At 37.4% G+C, this 26,712-nt stretch overlaps 1 protein-coding gene across 1 annotated transcript; it reads left to right on the top strand.

Annotated features, from left to right (window-relative positions):
- The first annotated feature begins 201 nt into the window (after positions 1–201).
- LOC127450238 (uncharacterized) lies at positions 202–15,862 on the top strand. The gene is made up of 2 exons (XM_051714176.1): positions 202–459; positions 11,780–15,862. The coding sequence occupies exon 2, from the start codon at positions 12,427–12,429 to the stop codon at positions 14,101–14,103; it is 1,677 nt and encodes a 558-aa protein (XP_051570136.1). The 5' UTR covers positions 202–459; positions 11,780–12,426; the 3' UTR covers positions 14,104–15,862.
- Positions 15,863–26,712: the final 10,850 nt, after the last annotated feature.

The following is a 26,712-nucleotide window of genomic DNA, read 5'->3' as shown; positions in this document are numbered from 1 at the left end:
ACAGTCTGTTTTCTAAATGTCGACCTTATTATGAATATCTCCGTCCTACATCTGAGAGAGAGAGAGAGAGGGGTCTGGCTGGCTGCCTGATCCCTCCCAGTTATTCGCTGCTCACGTCGCCAAAGGCTTTTCAGAGGCGGTAGGTGGGGATGTAGGTGGGGGCAAAAGAGAGTAACAAAACGTGACGAGGCACCCGAAGCGTCCTGTTATGCAACTGCTGACCTACTAACATACATTTCTAAACAGAAGCAGCGAGTGGCAGGATACTGGTGCGCTTCGCCAACACATTAAGGAACCAGGGCAAAAACACACGGGCTGCGTACTGAACAGCAACCGCAGAGCTTGAAGCGCGTGTGGATCACACTTCGCCGTTTTTATCCAGTTCACTGAGGCTTATGCAAAGGCGAGACAACCAACGGACGGCAAATAAATTGGATGCACGCACAAAATCCATAAACGGTACGTTTTTTTGCAATTGCTTGGCTACTTTTAGGTACACAAACGCACATTGTTTGGAACCTCGATCATGCGAAATGTTTACGGGGTTGTTTAATGCGATTATTGAAAATAATACAATCGAGAATGTTAATTTGCAATGCAGTGGATTCAACACACTTACGGATAAGGGCAGTGGTTGTCTGGTTTATCTTTTGTGGGTTTACGCATGATCGTGATAACGATTCGGATGTTACTAAATATGCATGTTCGCAGTGTTAAGGCGAGGCCAGCCAGCCCAGGACCCATCTGGTGGTAGGACATTATGGAATTCCTTAAGAAATATTTAGGCACTTATGCAAAAAAAAAAAAAAAAAAAGAATTTTTTTTTTTTTTACATATATATATATATATATATTCATGCATAAAAATATATATATATATATATATATATATATATATATATATATATATATATATTATATAATTATGCATGAATAATATATATTAAAATATAATTAAATGTAAATATTATGCATGCATAATATATATATATATATATATATATATATATATATGTAAATATTATGCATGCATAATATATATATATATATATATATATATATATATATATATATATATATATATATATATTATGCATGAATAATAAAAGTGTCTTACCTTGAATCCAGCTGGTCGTAACACTTTATCATAATTTTAATTAAAAACACTGACAAACATTATTAGGCTACACTGCAGCATATGGACCTAATTAGAAATATCTTGATTTTAAAATTAATATTTGAAAGCTTCTAGTCTGTAAGCATGTTTTATGATGTTTGTCAGTGGTTGACTAATGAAAGTTATTATAATGTGTTAAATCCAGTTGGGTTAGGAAGTTAATGCGGATATTTGTGAAGGGAAAATCTCTTTCGCTTGGCGGACACGCTTCTCGCTGTCACGTGCAGTCGTGCTCTGTAAAGGTTAACGCGGGTGTTTACGTTAGACGAGTCAGACTCCTTAACCCTTTCCTGGTATACATTCAGCAGAAAATTGCAACTAAATGTAATTTCCCTAATGCAAAATATATTTTGGTTGAAACGCAACAAAATATAGTCAGATGTCTTCACTCATCATCATCGTGGAGTTTTATATGAACAACGCCAATGTTTTGATAGATCTATTATGTGATCATTTAATGGGAAGGTGTGTGTAAAATGTGCTTATGATATTGAAGGTTTGTAAACATAATGATTACATATGTCAATGAAGTATGCATGGCTATTGTCTTGACAATCGCCACCAGTTCACCAGGCTACCTTTCCATAATCATAAGTTTATGTTACTAAATGTATTTTAAGAAAGGAAATGCCCCATGACGTACAGTGTAGTATGCATAGTGCGCATAGAATACATAATGGTATACAAAGTTCATTAAAAGTGCAACATGACATTGTATATGTACAAGTTCTGTCTTTGTTGCATATTCAGCATAACTTATTTAAACTGCTCTGAAAACAGTCTACAGGTCTTTCATAGAGCTTTAAAGAGTAGTGTTTTCTATCAGTTGCAGGGAAAGTATGTGAGATAGTGTTTTATCTGTGGGCAAAGAGGTAATATGCTGTTTTATCTTCTTACGTACAGATACGTTTTGCAAATGTTGAAGCTGCAGCGTAGTATGTAGCAATGCGGTGTAGGGTACAACAGAAAACAGAAGACAAGGCTTTCTCGAATCAAGTCAAGCTTCCCTAGGGTTGCATGAACAGCCTGACATTTGTGGATGTGAGATTGCATGGCTAGTAGCTTTGCAGTTTTCTTTTGACATTGTACAGTTAAGAGTTGCATAATGGTAAGAAATGAGAAGTTGCAAATGAAAGAAACGCAGGGTCTTGAATGCATAAGGAGGCATCAGGTGAACTGCTTGTGTGTGCCAGCGTTGAATGTAGTCATAATCATTTGAAGAACAGATCAGAGCAGCATAAACCTCGAGAAAACACACCACTATCCAAAAGTGATTCTGCTTGAAAGAGAATCTAAGATTCGGCCAGTTTTACAGATTCGTGCAGCAAAGTCTGTATCAGCAACAATACCATAAGATTAATGAGAACATTGATAGTGATAATTCCTTCTTATTAGATTGTGCACATGGATGTTTGTAATTTGTATGGGTAACAAAAATGCTTCTCAATTGCATTGTTTTTAAGTGTTTAATAGTGGTTACGATTCTATCGTGCTCTGTGCATATTCAATATATTCATTGTGAATTTCTCAAGATTAGAAAGATAGGGCATGCCATAATTGTGTCGATGTGGCTGAAAGGGAGAGGCGAATTACAGTTTAGTTTTGTGGGGCAGGAGAGTGCATGTGACTGGTGAAACACATGGACTTGGTCAAAGCGTTTATTTTTTTCAAAAGAGGATGATATGAGTGCATTTATAGAAGGAGTTTGTCTGTAACTCCGCCTGCCTGTTCAAGGCCTGCCCTCCTCCTACTGGAGTAGATAAACCCAGGCGTGGAATCCAGGGAGGGAAATAAAACCTGCCCACATGCCGAATATTACATTCTGCCTCAGGGTCAATTACGTGGTTTCGTGGGTCAGTCGACACAAAGAATCCGCCAAAGTATTATCAAAGACTCAGGGGGCTTCAGTAGTAAATGCAGAATATAAGTTTATTGTAGAGTTAGGTCCAATATACCACAATACAGCTAGATGGTCTCGAGACCAACTGAACTGTGGTTATGGGGCTTCATCTTTTATAGTCTAGTTGCCCCTCTTTCTTATTGTTGCTTTCTTAGATTGACGTATTTCTAAAAACTGTCTGTGGCATCATAATCACAGCATTGTTTTCCCATTATCGTAGGTCAGCTTCTTGTATCTATTTTAATAAAGTGGGGGTTGGTGGATGTGCGTGGGTTACTCCCCGCCTCTTACGCAGTCAACCCCCTTTACATTCCTTCTATCATTGTTCACTGTTCTCCACTCATTCTGGGTCACATTAGGCTATGCATGAGGTCATTGGGTTATGTGAGGTTATAATGATCACGTGATTATACACTTTTGGTTCAGCTTTCTCTCCCACATTTCCCTCCTTTGAGACTTTGAAAAGTCTCACTCTTTTACCACTTTGCTGCAGATAATAATCTTCTATAATGAATGTTGTCCATATTAGCCCATTATAAATGAATACTTTGGTTATTATACATGGTTGCACAAAAATCATATTTTTATATCAGGTGCTTTTATGATCGGTGGCAACAAACTTAAAGTCCCCCTGCACCCTAAATATACAATCAAGTTGATGTATGATTATTGGATGATTATATGTTTTACACTGTATTATCTTATGTTAGAGTATATTTATCTTAATTGTCTCCGGTATCCAGGTAACTGATGTTCCTGGTTGCATGGGTTCTAATCCATGCAGCTCCTGTTGTCTGAGTTCAAATGGTAGTTTTATGACAGCATAGCTCTTATTAATCTTTTTCAGTAAAGTCCTCATCCTAAAGTCCTCATTTTCCTAATCACTTACCAGTAAGCTTTTTCCCTCCATTACAAATCGTCCGTGTGCCACTGTCACCTTTGCTACCTGATTTTGTATATACTGGCATATGCATGGTCCCATGCGTAGTGCAATTATTCCTATAATTACTATTGGTAATATAGTTTGGAATAATACTGTCCATTTCCCAAAACCATCCCCAGAGCCATGGTCCGTATCCATGTACTTCATCCATATTAATTTCTCTTTGAAGTTTCTTTAGTTGATCTATTGCCTGCCCTATTGTTCCAGTTTCATTATCATTTGCTGGTATGTAAGTACAACATTTTGTTCTCTACTGTCAGAGCATCCAACACTATTCTGTTCTGGGTCACTAGAACCTCTCTCATCGCCCCAAGTTCTTCCCTAATTCCTTCTAATGCCAATTCGGTGGAGTTTAGTTGTGAGTTTAATTCGAAGTGTATTTTAGCTACCCAGTTCCATTGGAGATACACTCCCACAACTGGTACCAAGGACGAGAAAAATCGTTCTCCCCAATTAGTTATCCTATGTTCCCCAATTTCGTCCACTGACACCCAGGTGCTTCTTTTTGACACCAGGTGTCTGTGATCTGTTTTTGTCATTATTGCTGTTATATCTGTATCTACTTGTACCATTGTACAAATTCCTGACCATTTTCCAGGTAGTCTGGAATATATTGTATCTCCACACAGCCACCAGTAGTTCACTAAAGTAACGGTTCCATTGCTGTCTGGTGCTGTCCTTCGGTAAGGGTTTTTATCAGCATCACCTTAAACAGTCCTTTTGTTGTGCTGTTAATGTCCCATGGGCTTCCTGTTTCTTCAAGCTACTTTATTTGGAACCGATGTATGTAGCGAGATGCGCTTTTGTCTTCTCCCATTTTCATTCCCTCCAGTTTTGCTGGGTCTCTAGTTTGAGGGAATGCTTCTCTTAGGGTTTTCCATATTTTATTTCTGTAAGCCCCAAATGGTCTATCATCCAATTGTGGATTTGTTGTATCCCGTGTTTGTCGCTGCCCAACTGTCAGTGATAATATGTATTTTAGATCTCCTACTACCAACTGGTGTCCTGCTGTTCTTTCTTCAAATGCTGTTATCCATTTTTGTGCTCCTCAATGCAGAGGCGGTAATCCATCCTTTAGTCCTTGTACATCCGTAAATGACCATTCGTGCTCCCTTAGTTATCATTGGTGCTTGGATTACTCCCTTGTGCTGTGTGCTTCCCCTGGATGTAGAGGGCATTTCTCTTCCTTCTACTGTGTATATTAGTTGTTCTGTCACATTTATTTGTTCGTTAATTTGTTGCAGTGCCTTATCTAACTTTTCCTTTAGTTCTCATTGCTCTATCTTCAGTCTTGTTCTAATTCTTGTTCACTTGTAATGCAGGTGTTAGGGTTAATGTCCCTTCTGCTCTTTATTGCCTGCCAGCATCCTTTTGTACACTTGTATCCCACATATCATCTTCCTCTTACTCTCTTCTTTGTCTTTCAAATGATTCCCTTTCTTCAGGGCTCCACTGCACTCTTCTTGGTACTGTTGGGGTTTTTTGTATTATAGGTGTTCTTGATGTTCCAGGTTGTGGAGTGCTTTCGTTCACTTGGCACATCATTCTTTTTGGTCTCTTCCCTTTGTCTTTATTCCTTTCCTGGTGGTCTTGTTCACTTTCATCACTCGTATCTCTTTCCTCTTCATCTCTGTCGTGCTCTTCCTGCCACTCTCTTTCTTGTTCTGCTGCTTCCATCATTCCCTAGTCCAGCCCTTACCATTATTGCTGCCTGTTTGCTGTTCTTTCCTTATTCTCTCCTCCATTTCAATATTTGTCCATTTTTCAGTAAGTGGGCATTGTAAACAAGCTTCCATTTTACTATATGCTGGTGGGGCTGTCGGGGGAGGGGGCGCTGTTGGTAGCTTGGTATATAACTTTTTTGTTTTCCCTCTTCCTCTTGGTTTCACTTTCACTTTTTCAGCTCTTTCTTCTCTTTATGTTTCCCTTGTTCAAACTGTTTTGCTATATCCATATGCTTTTTACTTTGATTCTCTTTTTCTTCCCTTCTTCAGCATTTTTGCTTTTTGTAATGCTTTTACTCTTTTTATTTTATCTTCATCGTAGCGTCCTTTTGCTGGCCATGGTGGCTGTGTTTTTTTGTTTTTTTTTCGTTCCCTTTTTCCATTTTATCATCAATTTCATTATTTCTTTCTTGTCTCTGGGGTGCGCTGCAATAACATCCTCATCTGGTTCCATTCTTTAATTTATTAAACACCCTTGATGTCTAATACCCACAGGTTGCAGTTTCTTTTCTTTCACTAGTATTTCTGCTTCTAATCTCTTAATGGTCAGTCCTCATATTTTTATTTTCCTTTTCCTGAAATCTACTCCTGATTGTAACGCTGCTAGCCCTCCTTTTTCCAACTACTGTTCTGAAATAGGCTGTTAGTTTTATTTTCAGCTCTTCTAGGTATGATTCACCCCTCCACCTGAAGAATTGTTCTTCGTTTGGTCCCTTTATTAAGGGTAAAACTTCGATCACCACTTGCTCTGCTCCCACCATCATCTTATGTTCACTGTTATAGTGGCCTTCAAATATTTTGCTTAATATACCATCCAGGAACCCTGGAGACCACAGCCTTTTTGTCCTTGCTGTTAAGGTTGCTTCAGGATATCTTGCTTCTAAATTGATTGTTATGAAATTTTGTTAGTTCAGATCATTTGTCTTATTTGCTCTTCAGTTTGCCATTCCTCTCTTCCCAATACTGGCAAAAATGTTCTTTCTCCCCAAAAGTGGGTTCATTATCCTTTAGTTCCTTTTAACAGCACTTCCTTCTCTGAAAGCAACTCACCAGTTCTATCTTCTACTATCTCCATACATTAGTTTGCCTTATATTTACATAATCTCCATATTATCCCTCCTAGTAATATAAAATGCAGAATAATAAAAAATGACAATATTTTTGAACCTTTTATTTTTGTCTCTTATTCGTAATGTGAAAATAAAATAAAATAATACTTTTAAACCTTTTATTTCTTGTCTTTTATTCATCTCTTCTGTTTCTCGATCTCCTATTTTCTTTTCTTAGTTTACTCTCTTTGTCGCACTCACATTCACACACCATTCATTTGCATATATGCCTTCACTGCGCTTATTCTTGAGCTGTGACACTCTCACCTCCTTATTCTCTTAGGCTGTACACCTAGTACCCCTGACGTGGTTTTTCTTTTAGGCTGTGTCTCTACACCCCTACATTTTTCTTAGGCTGTGTCTCTATACACCACTACGTTTTGATAATATTCACACTTTTGTGTTATTCATGCATTTATACACTTTTCACCTCCAACTTTACTTATTTTATGCTTATCAATTTACAAGGCTTCACTCACGGTGAGGAGTCAGTGTTCTAGCTTTTCCGGGCACCCCGGATTATCAGGCGGGCAGAGCTTTATAAAAGGTGTATGCTTACCTTTGTTTTAATTTGGAGCTCCTCCGCCTGATCCGGTGAGCCCTTCCTGTTTCCCGCCGCTCCGCTGCAAGATGACACCTGTCCCTTCGTTGTCACCAATTGATGTCGTGGGTCAGTCGACACAAAGAATCAGCCAAAGTATTATCAAAGACTCAGGGGGCTTCAGTAGTAAATGCAGAATATAGGTTTATTGTAGAGTTAGGTCCAATATACCAAATACACCGAGTTGAGAGCAATGAGGCTATGGGGCTTCATCTTTTATAGTCTAGTTGCCCCTCTTTCTTATTGTTGCTTTCTTAGATTGGCATATTTCTAAAAACTGTCTGCGTCATCATAATCACAGCATTGTTTTCCCACTATCGCTGGTCAGCTTCTTGTATCTATTTTAATAAAGTGGGGGTTGGCGGATATGCATGGGTTACTCCCCGCCTCTAACGCAGTCAACCCCCTTTACATTCCTTCTATCATTTTTCACTGTTCTCCACTCATTCTGGGTCACATGAGGCTATGCATGAGTTCATTGGGTTATGTGAGGTTATAATGATTACATGATTATACACTTTTGGTTCAGCTTTCTCTCCCACTATGGCCGCAATGAAATTCAGCTCCCGCCTTCTCCCTTTATTTCCATTACTTAAACGGCTCTAAAGCAACAGATTAAATATTTGAGCTGAGTTTTAGTTTCCAGGCCTCGCCCAAGTTAAGACTACAGTGGGCCAGACATGCTATTTCTTCCCTAGTGAAAGCCCACATGGATAAATATACCCCAATTTTAAATAGGGCAAGTGAAAGTGAGCTTTATGGGCACATTACAATTTTGAGCTTTGGTAATGACAGGCCATCAAATGAAGTCAAATTAGTAAAAACCAATTATATTAATCTATATGTCACATGATAATCAACAGCAGATTTAAATAACAGACAAACAGGTGTGTCATGTCTGAAGTGTTTAGGATGGTTGCGTTGTTGCTGTCTCGATGTTGATGACTCGGATCATTAGTTGTATTGTTGTTAGGAGACAATACAAGGATATAAAGACATTTTATTGAATTATGGGTGTGGTTGAAAGGCTAAATAAATAATCTACTGACTGTTCTTATTAATCATCTTCCTTTAACCGTTTTTTGTATAAAAGAATGATTAGGAAGGGACTCTCAGGTCAAGATAGAAGCCGCAGAAGAGAGGAAGTGACATCAGTCCTTTTCTTGCAGTTGTTAAAATTGGTATTTTTGTTTATCCTGCTAGCATATTCTTTCTCGCTTAAGTTACTATAAAGATCCAATGAAATTGCTTGACAAACACAGTCTTTTTTTTCTGTGTTGATGTATGGCCCACTGAAGCATAAAGCTGAGGCATGACATTTGTCCCCCTTTGTCTGAAAAATGTACATTTTAGATGTGTATATATCTGCTAAACATTTTTTAATTATTATTATTATTATTTTATATATATATATATATATATATATATATATATGAGTAATAGATTACCTTAAAGCTATTAGACATGGACTAAAGTCCACAAAACCCCAATTTTATTTTCATTGGGTCTTCAAAATAAAAGATGCATGTATCTCATAGCATTCATGGGGGAGGAAGTTAAATGGAGCGCAAATTAATTGCAAAGGCTGGGACTGAAGTCGATGAGAACCTCTAAAAATAATTTAAAATCCTAGGATAGCTGTGAATACCAGGCGAATATTGTCAAAGTGCTTAGCCAGGTCACAACAGATAAGTCTTTAAAAATAGTTCAAGTGCAGTCTGAATTTTTACAAAGACATTTCAGTCTTTATCAGATTTCCCAGAGAACTGGTGCTAGTGTGGTTGTTTCAATGTGGGGATGTGTTAGAGAGCTGTGTTTGTGAAGCTGGCATTCTCTAAACTGATTGGATCTTTCTCTCCTTCATTCCATTTATCTTCAAACCATCGCTTACCTCCCTATTTTAAGCAAACACTTTAATTCCCTTGCCCTTTCCAGTGCTCTATCTCTCTCTTGTGATCCTTGGTGCACTACTGACCTACATTTGAGCACAAGGGAAGAGAGCCATGATTTCTTGTTATCTGCCTAGTTTCTGGGTCAGTGGGTCATTCAGCAAGGGGGTCTTTTTGTTGTCCATTTTGTACCTCAGTGAAATGACCGACGGTTCATTCAACTCTGCTTGTACCCGTTTAAAAATTTTTTTACAATTAACATTGCCCTACATTAATTTATCTTTGAAAAATATTTGGAAAATATTGCCGTTTTGGTCAGGGTTGATTATGCATTGCCAGACTAAACCAGAACAGGCCAAAAAGTGTTGACTGAACACATCAGAGAAGGGTTAAGCTGTCTGTCATTACATAATTTTCCCTCAGATGTCTGGGACGAGGAGAACATAACCCAGAAAAAGGGCTGCCAGATCATGGGATTACATTGCATTCATCTCTGGATAGAATCCTGACTCATTTCAGCTGCCCAGATCATGGATGAAAGATTAGAATTAGAACCATTGGGAAATTTCTGGTACAGATTTCAGTCATGTGCTATTTTAGATATTTCATGTTTTGGTAACGTTTTGAGCATTGCATGCTACTTATTATTAATGGATACTGACAAATATGCCTATAGAAATGCTTCTACTCTCAAAACATTATATTCTGATGGACTCCATCTGATTCAGTAATGTATTGTTGGTTTAAAATGTTCATGAGATTTCTCATTATTTGAATGAACAGTAACTTGCAATCTTTGAAGAATTAAATTATGTAGTAATTTTATGTTCTTAAATAAAATCTAGATTTTGAGGGTCCAGAGTCTGGGTGGGGAGTCTGTAAAAGATGAAAACTCCTGGTTTCTAGAATTCTAGACCACTGTGAGAACAAATATTAAATATAGAGAGTACCAAATTAAATAAATAAACTCAATTTTTCTGGGACCCCATCTGTCTCCTGAGCCCACCTACCGGGTATCAGCAATGAGACCATATCTTTGCAGCCAAACTGACATGTAGAGTAGGTTCCAACTGACGATAGGTTCACAGGAATGTGGAATTGCCAAGTGGCTGCTGAGTTAATCATCACTTGTTACTCTGCCCCTCCATTAGTGCACACTTTTAGATGGCTGAAGCAGGTACTACCCCCTGCATCTAAAGTCATGTCCATGAAATGTTCTCCTGTTACCCTTTATTCTAAAAGACCTGACCTATATTACAAAGCCCTCTATCCTCAGATCATAAAACTTTTTTTTCTGACCTCGGTGTATCTCTCATGATTGATTATTAGGTTTCCTTGGCTTCATTGTTTAGCTCATGCATGCTTGCTTAAAAAGTTCACATTGGAAGCCTTTTAGTGAATAACTACTCTAAGAAATGAGTAATGCTTTGGAATTTGGTCCCTGGCCCCATTGCATTGGCACCAGAATGGTGGGTTCTACATCCAAAAGGAGATGTGTTGTAACATTGATGTTCTTCTTCTTTCGGCTGCTCCCGTTAAGGGTCGCCACAGCAGACCATCCGTGATCCACATATTTGACTTGGCATAGGTTTTACGCCAGATGCCCTTCCTGATGCAACCCCCAGTGGCTGGGGGGCTCTCACTCACACCTACGGGGCACTTTAGAGTCTCCAATTCACTTAACCTGCATGTTTTTGGACTTGTCTGGGAAACCCATGCGAACACGGGGAGAACATGCAAACTCCTGTTGTAACATTGATGTTAATGTTTCAAAAGCCAAAACCTCAATTGAATTGGTTCCCTGAGTGCAGATGTAATATGGGCTAATATTGCAAACTGTTCAAACAAATCAGTGTTCATTGCTAATGTTTACCATACATGCAATTATGATTGCAGTACACTGTTGTCCTGCCAGCGAATTTTGTACAAAGTGTAATGTTAAACTTAAACTGGTGTCAAAATGGAAAAAAATTAGTACAAATCTCCAAGTAATTCTGTTTTTTATTTTAGCTATTTCTTCACAACTGGAGTTGAAAGTGTAACTTGGGTAATAACTGCTGTTCTTAACCTTGTTCCTGTTGCATCGTAAGATGTGCCAATGTCTAGTCAGAGAGTAGAGGTTAAGGGTCACAGACAGACAAATCAATAGCAGGGTTAAGAGGTCAGATGGTGGTTGCTGGGCAGCACAAAACATTCAGTGGTTGCTAGGGTCGAGTAGATGAAGCAAGAGAAAATGAGACACACAGCTGAACATTCCTCTTCTAACTCTTCTGATTACACAGCCATGCAGAAAAGCATGGGAAGTTTAATTTAAAACAAGATAAAGCAAGCAAAAATACAAATTAAATGAATTTAAGTACCTAGAGACAAACTGTGAATTGCTTTAGCACTTGAGGATTAACAAATCTTTCTCTCTCTTTTCTTTTTATGTTTGCAGTCATCGAACAGCCAGCTGAAGGCTTAGAGAGCGACACCCCTCCTCAGTAGGCTGACAAGCTGGAGCAGACTGAGTGACCTATATCCTCCAACACGCCTGAGGCACTGGGACACTTCTTTCAGCTTGATAGAGCCTTGTTGTGTAAAGGAATACAACAACAATAACAAAAAAGGGGGTCAGAATTCTTAGATTTGTCACCTTCTCCATACTTCAGGATTGCATTTCCCCTCTTTCTGTCACTGGATTGGATTTGACTGACTCTGACAAAATCACAAAGTGCAAGAGAGGCAGAGTATTTTACTCATTGAAGAATTTGTTGGTTTGTTAAATGCTGGAGACTCATATAGAGGTGCACATCTTCTTGCTTTTCTCAGCCAACCTGGACACTTGATAATCAAGGAATATTAACTAATAACTTGAGAATCACATCAACAAAATCAATGAGGTTTAGCTTTCCAGGAGCTACAATACCTCAAGTTTTTGCTGATCCTACAACTTAGTCGAAAATTCACAAGTCTACTGTACGTAGGGAGATCTCACAGGGATTCTTGTAGGCACCTTTCCCCTTTACCCCATCCCTCGTTTTTCATTCATTTCCATTACCAGTGGTGGAGCCAAGATCCCAAACTGGCTTCCATTGAGGAACAATGGAAAGTTTAAACTTACGAATCTCAACAAATTCCAGTGTAAAGTGCAAAGCCTTAGAGAACCTGCAAAGCTTTCCAGGCTACAGCGACCTTCTTCATTCACCTCAAAACAACCCTCGCCAGAACCGCCTTCTCAAGCCAAAGCCAAACATGAGCTGCCGCCGCAAGCGTGAATTCATCTCAAATGAGAAAAAGGATGAGTCCTACTGGGAAAAGCGACGCAAGAACAATGAGGCAGCCAAGCGTTCCCGGGAAAAACGCCGCCAGAATGACATGGTCCTAGAGAACAGAGTTATGGCACTAAACAACGAGAATGTGCGCCTGAAAACTGAGCTTTTACAGCTTAAGCTTAGGTTTGGTCTCATTAGCACAGCTTCCTACATGGAAAAGAGTCAGCAGATTGGTGGATCAGTCAATGGAACTTCTGGAGACAACTCCATATCTTCCTCTACCACCAATCGTTTCTACCCCAGTGGTTACTCCAATATTTCTCAGGTGTTGATGAACTCTGATTCTTCTGAAACTGATCAGTCGGGTCGAGGGGAGGGGCATGTGAAATTAGCAAAATACTCCCCACGGGGTTCCCTCTCAGATATGTCTGATGGCTCCTCCCGGGACAGCCCAGAGCCAATGAGTTATGACATCAAGCAGGAAGGCGTGGGACTAGAGATGGACTTCAGTAGCACCACCACACAGATCATGTTCAACATCCATTCAAGGTTGCCTGCAGTACTACACCAGCAATCATTTGAAACCGGATATTCCAGCAACCAACAGAAACAACACTGCCAGGAGAAGATTGTAAGTCCTGTGGTCCCTCAATCCGCTCAAAGAAGTGTCATCCTTTACCGTTCTAGCAGTGCCTCATATCCTGTTGAAAGTCACGGGACTCAGGAAATGATTCCAAAACAACATCAGAACCTTCCCCAGCCTACAGGAATGTCCAAAAGCTTAGCAGAGGTGACAAAACAGCTAGAGAGAAAAACTTTGAACTCTCCTCCTTACGACTATACAGATGATGTAGCCGAGAGACAAGCTTACAGGGCCCAGCAACAGACCCAGAGGGTTAATGTTACTGCTCCAGACCTTCTGCTAAGACCAGAGGAGGAAGATGAAACACACATGTGTCATCATTCTAATGGCATCCCAGAGGACGATGAGCCACCAGTGTTGACCTATGAAGAAGACATGAGACATGAAAGGTACTATCAGGCTCACTCAGGAAAAGACACTTCCTCAAGTGATGGATATCCTCGAAGCTCTGATAAAGAGGGCTCCACTGATGATGAGTCCCCCTCTTCCTCTTGCTCTGACACAGGCAGCTACAGCCATCACATATTCATGACCCAGAGCTCCTTCTCACCAAGCCAATGCAAAGATGGCCAAGTGGAAATCAAAGGCACGGCGCTGCCCCACAAACTGCGACTTAAGCACAGAGCTCAGACTAATGGCAGCGCAACATCTCAAGACTCACCAGTGACACCACCTTCTAACGTCCAGCCATTACCTCAACACCCTTACTTGGCATTGTCTCAACCTGTCCAGCAACAACAGGTTGGCACAGAGAAAGACAGCCAGTCAAGTGTAGGGTTTTACAAGCAGGCCACCTCAACAGACGGAGGAAGGATCGAATGTGGAAAGAAGGAATCCAGTGAACGTAACAAGAGACAAAACTGAGTTAAAGGGAGACTGTGGGACTCACTGAGGGCAATATGAAGACATTAGATGCCTGCTAGGCTATCTATAAAGCCCTGAGAGACTTTTTATGTACCCATTTTCCCTTTATCTCGAGGTCCTACCTTGATCCTCTACCCTGCACTTGGATGCCTTGAGATAAGAGGGCTGGACATCATCATGGCAGAACCTCTAGATGAATTGTACACTATGTATAGACTCACCTTATTTGTTTGGTTTGTTTGTTTCTTTTAATCTCCTCCTAAGCAGCACTTTTACAAATAAATTAAATTGGAGTAAATGCTTTTGATCACACTTGCCCATATTTCCAGTGCTGCAGCAAGATGTCAATGGAACAATGTATATGGAATTCAACAGCAATATCTACCATTTGGGAGGCATTGTAATAGATTCTTACTTGTAAATAGGCAACTTCAAGTGCCCCTTATTGTTTTTGGCCACTTCTACACACCTAAAAAATATCTACAGGTGGCTATTCATCATCTTTAAACATACCAAACTCTAGAAGATTCAGGGAAAGTTCCCTAGACCAAAGAAACATGGCTTAAATTCATGCCTCTATCTGCTCCCTACCTCTGTTTTTCTAACTAGTGCTCCATTTCTTTTCCCATGCTCAACGACCCTGCTACCAATTTTTTTTATTTTATTTGTCAAAGCACTTGATTTGTATATAAGTGTGATATACTTATTATATATAAAAATATTTTAAGAAAACAAAAAGATTACATAAAAAGACTTAAAATAAAAAATAGGGAAAGAGAGAATTGCGAATGGATTTGTCTGTCAAAATACTGTACAATTTCAATGTGTTTGCTGTTTGAAGCGTCACTTAATATAAACGATTTTATTTTTGCTTTTTTTTTTTTTTTTTACTGTCCTTTTACAGGAAAATGACAAAATGCCCCAAAGCCTTTACAAATACATTAGCAGGCTGATGTAAGTTTGACGTCAAAGATACTAAAAACAAGTTTTCATTGCATTTATAGCTCATTGATATGTCTGGTCTTGCAACACTACTAAGTCTTTCTCAGATAATGTTTAGTCTTTCAAAAGAATGAAAAACTACTAATTCACTTGCCCTTATATGTAGCCTCCCTATTTATTTCTTTATGAATCCACTGATGTAAAAACATGTCAATTCACATGAAAGGAGTGTTTGGGGTTTATAGGAGAGCTCTAACCTGCTTGCATCAGTATTAATGGATGATTGCAGTAGTATCTTTGACCCAATGCCCTTTAACCATCTGAAGACTGCTTGTAAGTCTTTCGCATTTGCCTCAATTTCGTCACAAACCCCCTTTTATATTTTTTCAAAACAAGTCTACATGTCAGGTCAATTTATGGCACTTGTGTATAAATGTAAAATATTTTCTCATGACACTGTATTGTGCTTTTTTAAACAATCTGTTTGGTGGCCGAGTGTTGTCCTTTATCACTAGCTGTGTCTACTTCCTGTTTACTGTGATTATGTAATTGTTCATCATGATGTCACCTATCCTTTTGTCCTTCAGTGTGTTTCAGACGAGTGATGTTTGATGTTCGTTTTTTGTTTTTCTTATGTTTTTATCAAAATGAAAAGTATAAAAAAAATATATATATATATATTTTTTTGTTTTTGTGTTGACAGTGACGCTGCTGATCTGTTGTTCTAAAATGGATGCATATTGTAAAAACACTAATATTCAATGCTAGGGTTGGGTGCATTTCAAAAATAAAAAAAATAAAAATAAAAGATGTTGCATTTCTTGTTTGTTTTTCATTATTTATATCTTGATATATAATTATATATTGCATTATGTAATTGTGTAGCTGTCATGAAGTACTATGCTAATAACAATTTTAAACAGCATTTTGGTAGTTTTTTAAAATAATTATTATGCATGCAATTTTATGAACTCTTAATTCAGTGACTTCATGGAATATTTGCCTGAAATGCTTTAGTCACACCGCAGGGCCATTTTAAAATGAATTATTATAAATAGGCAAAATGGTGACTAAAAGTTTAGAAAAACATGAAAGAGTGACAAATACAGCACCTAAAATATTAACTTTATATTTTCATATAAATTAAGCTAAAATCTTGATGTTGAAAGTGTCATATTTCAACTCAAATACCTGTTGTAGTAAAAAAGAGTGATCTAGATTTAAAACTTCATTGAATTTAGTCTTATTGAATTTGACACCAGACTACAAACATACTGAAAGTTTTCAATTGTGAAGAAGCTTTGACCTCCTTTCTAATAGAAAAACTCAATTCCACTCAGGTTGAAATGGATTATTAAACAAAGGCAAGAATGCAAGGACTGCATAAAACCACTGAACCGCCTATTTCCTCTGTTTTCATAATCTGGTTTAACATTGCAAGGGCAGAAGTGTTGAATATCTTGATCTGGCCTATCATGAGATACTGACACAGTGATGCGCTGATGTGCATTGCTTATTTTGCAATGTGCATATTTGAGATTAGCACTGCATAAAACAAACAAACAATGCAGTCAAACAGGATTAAGCAATCTGTATCTCACTTTTTGTTTGATAAAGTGCAAACAAAACCTTTATTTTTATTGTTCCTTCATGTTTTCAGTATGCAAGGGTACATGACAGTTTGGCTTGCTGGTGAGAACATGTAAAGGACAGCAGATCTTGCAGGTGTTTTAGTTTTAATACCAGCCAAGGAGGTCTTGCAAAAATCCAGGGTGAGTTAAATCAACATGGAATGTCCCGACAGGAGAAGAAGAAAGTCTTTTCCCATTTTATGCAACTACCTCAAACTCGTATACTCCTTCAAATGGAATACTAGCTTAGTACTTATGGAATACCACTCTGTATACAGTTTACAATTAAAACAACATAAGCGAAACAGTAGTCAACATGCTGGAAATATAAGATTTAGTTCAGCCAAATGCACATGAACATATTTAAAGATTACCCTGCCTGGAGCATTGGGCAGGACTGGTTCCTTTGAAATGAATTGCATTGTTTGAATCCATTATCCTCATAAAAAACTGAACTCCTTGTTCTGATTACACTTCAGCAAGGGAGGGGTGTTACACAATCTTTGTGTGAGGACAGATGCAGACAGATAGGTCCCAAACACAGAGCTGACATAAGAGAGAGAGAGAGAGAGATAACTCAGGGGAATATGAAGGACTGGGTCGTCGGGATTTAGAAATCTCCTGAGACACACTGAACCCTGTGCGTGTCTGTCTGATCGGAAACACCCTGACCCATGGCCGGCCTGTCCAACAGGCGATACAGGCAGCCGCCTAGGGCCCCGACGTGCATGGGGGTCCCCGCAGACACGAGCAAAGTAAATGCAGAAGTCATTAAATTTGGGAATATTAATGACTTTTATTTTGAGATTCTCTGCAGTTCATTTGTTTCTAAAGCGCACATTCGAACACGATCGTCACGTGTGGAACTGATCATTTAACAAACAATTCGCAAAAACAGTGAAAACTAAAAACAGCATAGTAAGTATAAAATGAGCTCTGAATAATCACGAGAAGACAATAACTGAAAGTTACAACAAATAAAATAACAGCAGTATATCTAAAATCGGCAAGACGTAAAGCTAAGCAGTACACACTAATCTACATAATTTATTCATAATGCAAAGCATTGCTGGGAACTGGAGCGCGGCTTCTTATAACAGTATTATTAGACACAGATCGCACACCTTGCTGAATAATGCGTACGTCTGACAGAAACATAGGAAATAAGTTATGAAAAATTTTGCTTTGTGGCTATATGAGTCTTTGAGGCTTATTTTATGTAAAGGATAGCAGAAACAGCGCTTGTCAAATCATTAGGGCTTTTCACGTTTTGTCAAGAATAATCTGCTGGGTTAGGAATTCAGACACTATGGATATAAACATATAAAAATCACATAGAGTAAACATATGAGCAATTAATCTGGAAAATAACAAAACCATCCTATCTGCAAAGAAATCTGCTCTCTAAGAGGGATGTGTTTATTCTTTACATTTGTTTACAAATATGTATTTCGAGATGTTGTGTTCAATGGCCCTATTTAAAATATGTAATTGTTTGAACTTTTATTCACTTTTGCACACATTCTAACTTTTTGTTTTCATTGATTTTGTTGCTCTAAATAAACTTTTACACATAGTTATGTGGGTTGAAATTGAATTTCAAGCATTGTCAGCAGTGTCCTGTACAATTAAATCTATCTAATACTATTTTAAACAGCATTTTCTTACTTTATGTAACTTTAATGCGCAACACGAACGGTTGTAAAAGTTAACATTAGTTAATACAATATGAACTAACATAACAATAAACAATTGTATTTTTTATAAATTGACATTAGCCAAGATGAATAAATGCTGGAAAATGGTATTATACATTGTTAATGATGCCTAATGCAAACCTTATTGTACAATGTTACCCAGTAATTATCATATTTGCAGTTTCCCTGACCTCATATTAATTGAGACACTGGTTTATTTGTACTTCTAGAAAAAAGTTGAAAGGTGATCAAAATAAGGCGATAAAATGGTGACTTGTCACAGCACCTAAAATACACATATTCCCTTATGCATGCATGTTAACCAAACATCTTCATGTTGGGAAAAAAAGCTACTGGGCACGTTATTTGTCATCTACCAAGCTATAAAGTATAGTCCTTCTTTTTTAGTGCTTTCTATTCAAAACATCTGCTCATCACGTTTGCAGTGGTTCTATGGATGTTTTAAAGTTATGATAATTTTCACACCAGGGGGCCATTTTCATGATTTCGCCTAGGGCCCCACAAACCCATGGGTCGGCCCTGACCTGACCCCATCTATTGTAAGAGTGAGCAATACAACACTTCAAAACTAGATCATTCCCATTATAATCAATGAAGCAGTTTACACACGAGCTTGTAAAATGCTCTAGTTTTGTTGAGTTACGTTGCTCACTTGCAGTGTAAACAAGGTGTATGTCATTTCATAAGGCTTGCATAAGATGCACTGCAGGAGTGAGCCATTCAGAATACAACTTGATCATAACGACATCTCATTTACATCCAAATTCTTATTAGTTTATATAGAACACAAACCCAAAGGTGTTCGCTATAAACTGCTAAAATTGTCTGAATTCAGTCAGACTTACTGTCTGTGCATATGTAACTTGCAACTTGGTCTCATAAAATCATGTTCCTTTACCTACATTTTTTATATCTGATTTTTATGTGGCTCTTTGAAACATATCGCCGCAGATCCCTGATGAAATGAGCACTAGGGGTGCTACAACAACAATGACTTCTTTTATTACCTTTCACACAAATCACAAATAAAACAGCCCATAATGAGTTCATGAACATTTTTCACCCTGTTCCTGACACAATGCTATCTTATAACATCAAAACACTTTTACTATAGTGCATGACTTGTAAGGCGATACATTTTAAAATTTGCATTATATAACCAACTGCATTAACAAGCTTATTCAAGTGCAATCAAGTGGTGTGGTAGCTCAACTGATAGAGCACAAAGGACTGGGGTACAAGTCCTGAAAAACACACAAGTCGGCATATGAGCCAAAAGTGTCACAGAAGCACCACAAAATTACGTGGTTGCTTCATCAATTGCGTTTTTCATCTCACATTTGCTTTTTATGACATTATCGGTTAGGTCTAGGTTTAGGGTAGGTAGGTAGGTTTGTTAATTTAAAACTCGATAAAGCAAACCTCAAAAGCCTCATCTGTTTGGGAGAAAATGTAACTGGCCGTGAAATGTGTAAGGAACCACATAATGTCATTTCTCCAACCCTATCTCAATTTTCATGAGATGGTAACTCAACCATAAGGCTGGTAATTTTGCATTAAAACTGCCACAGATGTCTATTTTTTTTTTCAAACAGGTGAGTAACTCACTCCATTATTTTATGCTGTTCAATTAAAGTGTATATTGCAAAAGAAATAATGTATAACACATTTCAACGATCTTTTCTCCGCTCTATGCACAACAAAAATGAGCTAATTTTTACAAGATAATTTAAATAAGCTAAGCTTTATGCTGCTTATACATGTAGTCTGAATATGGCCGTCAAGATAAATATGCGCTGCTTACAGTGTGAACAGCCCTAATCAGTGTGGCAAGTGCCAGTCAATGCAACCACCTTCTTAGGTTGATGACTGCAGCCTCGTGCCTACATTAATAAACACAAGTAACAGCATTTCTTTTGTTCGCCTGTGTTTTTGTAGTCAGTGTCATAACCTCTTTTGTGAGCTACAGAACACCGCTATAATGGTTGCCCTAGTAACTGTGGGGGTTTTGAGATGGTAAAGGTAATATTCCCCCTGACAAAGGTAATGGTAGCACAGTCTCCTATGCATTCTGCTTTGCTTCCCCTTTCCCCTTATGAGATCGGAGAGCATGGAAGCTTGCATAAACAGGTCAGTGGAAAAGTAGGTCAACACTGAGGGGAGGGAGAGAGAGAGAGAGAGAGAGAGAGAGAGTGATGCTGATGGACAAAGAACTGAGTATTGCGAGAAAAACAAAAGAGAGGGGGAGAGAGAGACAGGGCATGGTAAGCTGAGGGAAAACAAGCCTCTCGTGTTACCTGGCTTATTTCTAACTGCTAAGAGTATGGGGTCAGCGAATCAGGCCACTGCTGCGGGTGTTTGTGTGATTGCAGTGCGGAAATATTGTGCTCTGCGTTTTGGCCTCCTGTAAGCTTTCCTCCACTTGGTCAGGTTTGCAACAGCAGCACCATTTGCCCTCTGCAACAGCAATATAAAAAAAAGTCAAATGTAAATAAAACTATATTTTTACTTTTTCTGATAAAGAAATAAGTAAATGTGAGTGGTGCTTGCCCATACAATGATGCTAGGATATTACTATGTGATTCCCAAGGTGTTCTGAGTGTTTTTTAGCATGTTGCTATGAGCTTGCTAGGGTGCTCTAGGTAGTTGTGAGGTGGTTGCTAACTGTCCCAAAACAGAGCTCACCCTCAAGTTTCTATATGATATCCTGGTCCCAATATATGGCAATGTAGGTCTTTTGGATTTCTGGCCATTTAATGGTCCGCTAGGTGAAAATCGTCTGAAACACACCTCTACAAGCTAGTACAATAGTTATTTTTTTAAAGGGATCGTTCACTCAAAAATGAAAATTCTCTCATAATTTCATCAACCTCATGCCATCCCAGATGTGTATGACTTTCTTTCTTCAGCAGAACACAAACAAAGATTTTTAGAAGAATATCTCAGCTCTGTAGATCCAAAAAGGACATAACGGCAGCATAAAAGTAATCCAGAAGACTCCAGTGGTTAAATCCATATCTTAAGAAGCAATATGATAGATGTGGGTCAAAAATGATAAAAATTTAAGTCCTTTTTTTACTCTAAATCTCCACTTTCATTTTCACTTTCACATCTGAACGTGAAAGTTAAAGTGGAGATTTAGAGGAAAAAAGGACTTAAAGTTTGATCTGTTTCTCACCCACACTTATTATATTGCTTCTGAAGATATGAATTGAACCACTGGTGTCTTATGGATTACTTTTATGTTACCTTTATGTGATTTTTGAGCTACAAATGTCTGATCACCATTCACTTGCATTGTATGGATCTATGGAGGTGAAATATTTTTCAAAAAATCTTTGTTTGTGTTCTGCTGCAGAAAATTAAGTCATACACAACTGAGATGGCATGAGGGTGAATTAATGATGAGAGAATTTAAATTTTTGGGTGAACTATCCCTATAATGTGAGGTTATCCTTTTGTCCGATATACAGTATTTTGAATTTGAGTGATGTTGTTGGTTGAAACCGTTGAACCATTCATATACCAACACCTTAACACCTTGTTATGCAGCTACAAAACAGAACCGTTTCACCTGCCGCAGTGTGCACTCCACCCACACATATAGGCAAATAAACATGTCTCTATGAATACGGATGATAGACAACACCCCTACCACCCCTTTGGCTGTTGACCTTACATTTTTACCAACAATGAAATTTAACAATCTCCACTACTAACAATCCTCTGTCATCATTAATCATATTTGTTTAATCATTACTCTAGGATGCCTTGTACATGTTTCTGGGTAAAACGTTCATGGAGATACTGTGTTAAAAATGACACATCTGCATCATATTTTGTGCATTTTTTTGACTTTCCATTATGGCAAAATTGAAATTCCAGCTGCAAACATTTGAGATCCATTCACCTGATAAGTAAAACCAGGCAGCTTATAGCATTCATCGGTCACTGATATTCCATTACGTTTCTTAGGAAACTATTAATTATAATAATAACTATAAAACCAGCAATGTTAATGAGGATAATAATGATAATAAAAATAATGGAATCTGAGTAAATATTAATTATGAATTTGATTGAATTCTTCCATCTGCTCAACAGGTAGGTTTGGTAGCAAACCTCAGAGAATGACTCACAAAACCAACAACATTACTAACTTTCTTCAAAGCTTACTTTGAATTTTTTTTCTCTATGTCTCAAGGGGTTGGGTGCTCTGACATCGCAGTTCGTATGCTCTTCAGGACTCATACCTCATTCCTTTGCATCGCATATGCAACATTCTATCAGCTGAGCTACAGTGCAATTTGATCACACTTGAACAAGCTTGTAAATGTAGTTGGTAATGTAAAGCAAATGTTAAAATGAGTCATGCGCAATAGTAAAAGTGTTTATATGCCATAAAATAGGAAAAGAGTGAAAAGAGTTTATTTAATCTGCCATTTTGCTCATGATTTGAGTGAAAGGGGATAAAAGTCATTGTTGTTTTAGCGCCTGTAGAGTTCATTCCACCAGGAAATTGCCGTGTTATGGACATCAGGCCACATAAAACTCATTCTCTCAAAATAATTTTATGACCAGGTTGCAAATGCTACTGGGTGAGGAATATGACAGTCGTCACAGACAGTAAAAAGGCGACTTAACAAACCAATCGAATTTAACAACATCCTCTCTCACACAATCTCCTCTCTTGATTTCATTCTAGCAAATTACTTCTTACTTTTTTAATACTTAAGTAATATTTAATGTGAATACTTTTTTACTTTCACTCAAGTATGTTTCTGGCTAGATATTTGGACTTTTAATTGAGTAAAATTTTCACTCAGTATCCATACTTTCACTTAAGTATAATTTCTGAGTACTTTTTACAACCCTGATAGACTTTCGAAAACACTTTCCATAACCGTATACTTGGAAAAAGGAATGACATTAGGAAACTGAAAACTTAAAGGAATATTCCGGGTTCAATACAAGTTAAGCTCATTCGAGGGCATTTGTTGCATAATATTAGTTACCACAAAACTGTATTTTTATTAAGGTAGACTTGTCCCTATTTTTCTTACAAAAAAAAAAAAGCAAAAATTTGGGCTACAGTGTGGCACTTACAATGGAGTGAATGGGGACCAATTTGTTTTACGTTTAAATACTCAGTTTTAAAAGTATTGCCAGGGAATCATATATCCCTATTTTATTATTTGATTGATTTATATATTTGAAGTTAAATATGTAAAAAAAATGGACTTCTTAAGGTGTATGAAGCACACATCCACATTAAGAATATTAATATTTCATAAATGATACAGCCCTAAAACAGACAATTAATCATAATAATCTCAATTATTTGTTTGACAGTTAATCGTCAGCCAGATTTCATAAGCGAGACAGCCCTAAAACAAACAATTAATCGTGATAATCGCAATTATTTGTTTGACAGTTAATCGTCAGTCAAATTTCATAATCGAGACAGCCCTAAAACAGACAATTAATCGTGATAATCGCAATTATTTGTTTGACAGTTAATCGTCAGCCAGATTTCATAAATGAGACAGCCCTAAAACAGACAATTAATTGTGATAATCGCAATTATTTGTTTGACAGTTAATCATCAGCCAAATGTCATAATCAAGACAGCCCTAAAACAGACAATTAATTGTGATAATCACAATTATTTGTTTGACAGTTAATCGTTATTCAAATTTCAAAAATGAGACAGCCCTAAAACAGACAATTAATCGTGATAATCGCAGTTATTTGTTTGACAGTTAATCGTCAGCCAAATTTCATAATTGAGAGCCCTAAAACAGACAATTAATTGTGATAATCGCAATTATTTGTTTGACAGTTAATCATCATTCAAATTTCAAAAATGAGACAGCCCTAAAACAGACAATTAATCGTGATAATCGCAATTATTTGTTTGACAGTTAATCGTCAGCCAGATTTCATAATCGAGACAGCCCTAAAACAGACAATTAATCGTGATAATCGCAATTATTTGTTTGACAGTTCATCGTCAGCCAAATTTCATAATCGAGACAGCCCTAGCCCCAAGTAAAAAGTGCCCACCTTTTAAGTCTCTGTGATATTCAGGTCTCTACATGCTTGGGTCTAGATTCCTTTATGGGATTTGTGGTTGTCTGTATACTTGTCTGGCTGGCAAAAATCATACAAACACTTTGAAAAATATAATAGCACACCACTTCACAACTCTTCGAAAGCCTTGCGATTTGAGGTATCATTCATGTCTGTAGCAGAAATAATAGGACAGAGTTTATAGAGTTATGCTCCAGAGTTACAAATTTAGTTGGAATGTATGAACATATATATACTAAGTATTATCATTTAGTCTGAAATTTAGCATTATATTTTTATAGTAAGTATGAATACAAATAAAAAATCTGTTTGCCTTTTTATGGTGTGATAACTCCACGTTTCTCAAACACATGGCCTTCTTTGTGTTTCCCGGGGGCCGTTTGGGTTTCCCTTTTCATATGAACCTTTTTTATTTTAAAACAACATGTGGCTTCATCTAATTAATTAAATAAAGTTATGTACCCCAGCTATTGAATAAAACCCTGTTATTCCCAATTTCCCATTAAGCAGTTTTATTGTTCTGGCTCTATTTACTAACTGCAGAAAGTCAAGCAGCTCAGACGGCTTGCACAACACGCTAATATGTGTTCAGTAACACAAGCCTTTCGCTCTCATGTGCTCTCATGTGTGTGTGATGGTCAATGTTTATATACTGTATGCATGCTGTTTTCTCAGAGACCAGAAATCGGCTTAGTCTAGCTGGCTTTGTGCCATGTGAGTCTGCATTCACTATAGAAAAACCACTCCAGGTGTTGTTTTTGATTGAATTTTCCTATTTGTAGTCTGAAATTAGGTCAGATGGACCACGTGCAGCAAGAAGAGCGTGGATGCAGGAAGAAGAGCTTAATGACTCTTGTGTTTAGCCGTGCCTTTATAACTTGACACCCTGTTGTACAAGCCTGACTCATATTGCAGTGTTACTATTTTGAAGTGCAATGGCAGTGACCAGTAACTGATAGCATTCTGTGTGAATGACAAACCATACACACAAATTACACATAACAATAGCTGTTAAACGACTTTGCAAGTATTCCTGTTATGATGAATTTCTAGAATAGCAACAGGTGCTACACATGACGGGAGTATTTGTGTAGAAGAGAAAGAGAAAGCACTCCTTCTTACATCTAGATTCATAGTATATCATAGATTGAAAATGATAAATGAAAAATGTTGTTATCAGAGCTTCGAATTTAAAACACTTTAAATTCTGTACTCGGCACAAAAAGAGTCAGAAATGTTTCAGAACTGAGCATGTCTTAAATTACATTAAATAAATATTAATTTAAACCTGGCAAGAACATGTCCAGGTCATATTTTACCTCCAAACCAAAGGACTGGAAAACAAAACGATATTTTCTCCTATTTTAAGACCATTAAGATTTTTATATTATTATTATTTATTTTTGCATTATGACATAATTTTCATGACAATTAAGCACATTTTCACCTTGTCATTATTGAAATTAAAAATCTCATTGTCATTACTGTAATGGGAAAAGGATGACTTAAAGTATTGATCACTTTGAATGTATTTATATGAAGCTAGTGTTTGTTGTCCCAATTTGTATGCTAATTAGTTATATAAAAATATATTGTATTACAGTATTCTTTTAACTAAAAAGTAACATGCCAACAAATGATATTAATCAAAAATTTGTTGGGTAATGTGATCAGTTGTGATAATTTTGCACAAAAAAAAAAAAATCTTAATTTTCCTAAAATATGCTTCATTTTCTTTATGCAAATATCATGTTTTGATAGTGCCAACTGTACGCTTTCAATTTTAACAGCACGCTCTACTCCCTACAAATAGGTAATGCATTTAAAATGGGAAGTCCTATCCGTTTACTAACATTCTATAAAAGATGCAAAAAACAAATATCTTTCTGAAGTAATATCAAATAATTCTCATAATCCCAAAGTTCTGTTTAATACAATAACTAAAATCTTCTATCCTACTACTAATTCAGGCCTTGATGCTACACCTGAGACTTGTACAGCATTTTTAGATTTGTTTATGGGTAAGGTGGATGCCCTACGATCTAGAATGACTATTAGTAGTCTTGACCTCTCTGAACCAGTCACCTGCTTTGCTCTGTTTGATCGGTTCAAACCAATATCCCTCACAGAATTTATGGATATAGTCCAACAGATTAAGCCTACCACCTCTTCTGTTGATGTTATTCTTTAGAGAGGTGCTGGATACTATTGGCTCTAGTGTATTG

The sequence above is a fragment of the Myxocyprinus asiaticus genome, chromosome 13, assembly GCF_019703515.2.
Source record: "Myxocyprinus asiaticus isolate MX2 ecotype Aquarium Trade chromosome 13, UBuf_Myxa_2, whole genome shotgun sequence".
Lineage (NCBI taxonomy): Eukaryota > Metazoa > Chordata > Actinopteri > Cypriniformes > Catostomidae > Myxocyprinus > Myxocyprinus asiaticus.
Note: the sequence above shows the minus strand (reverse complement) of the source record. Positions and strands in the feature narration are given on the sequence as shown.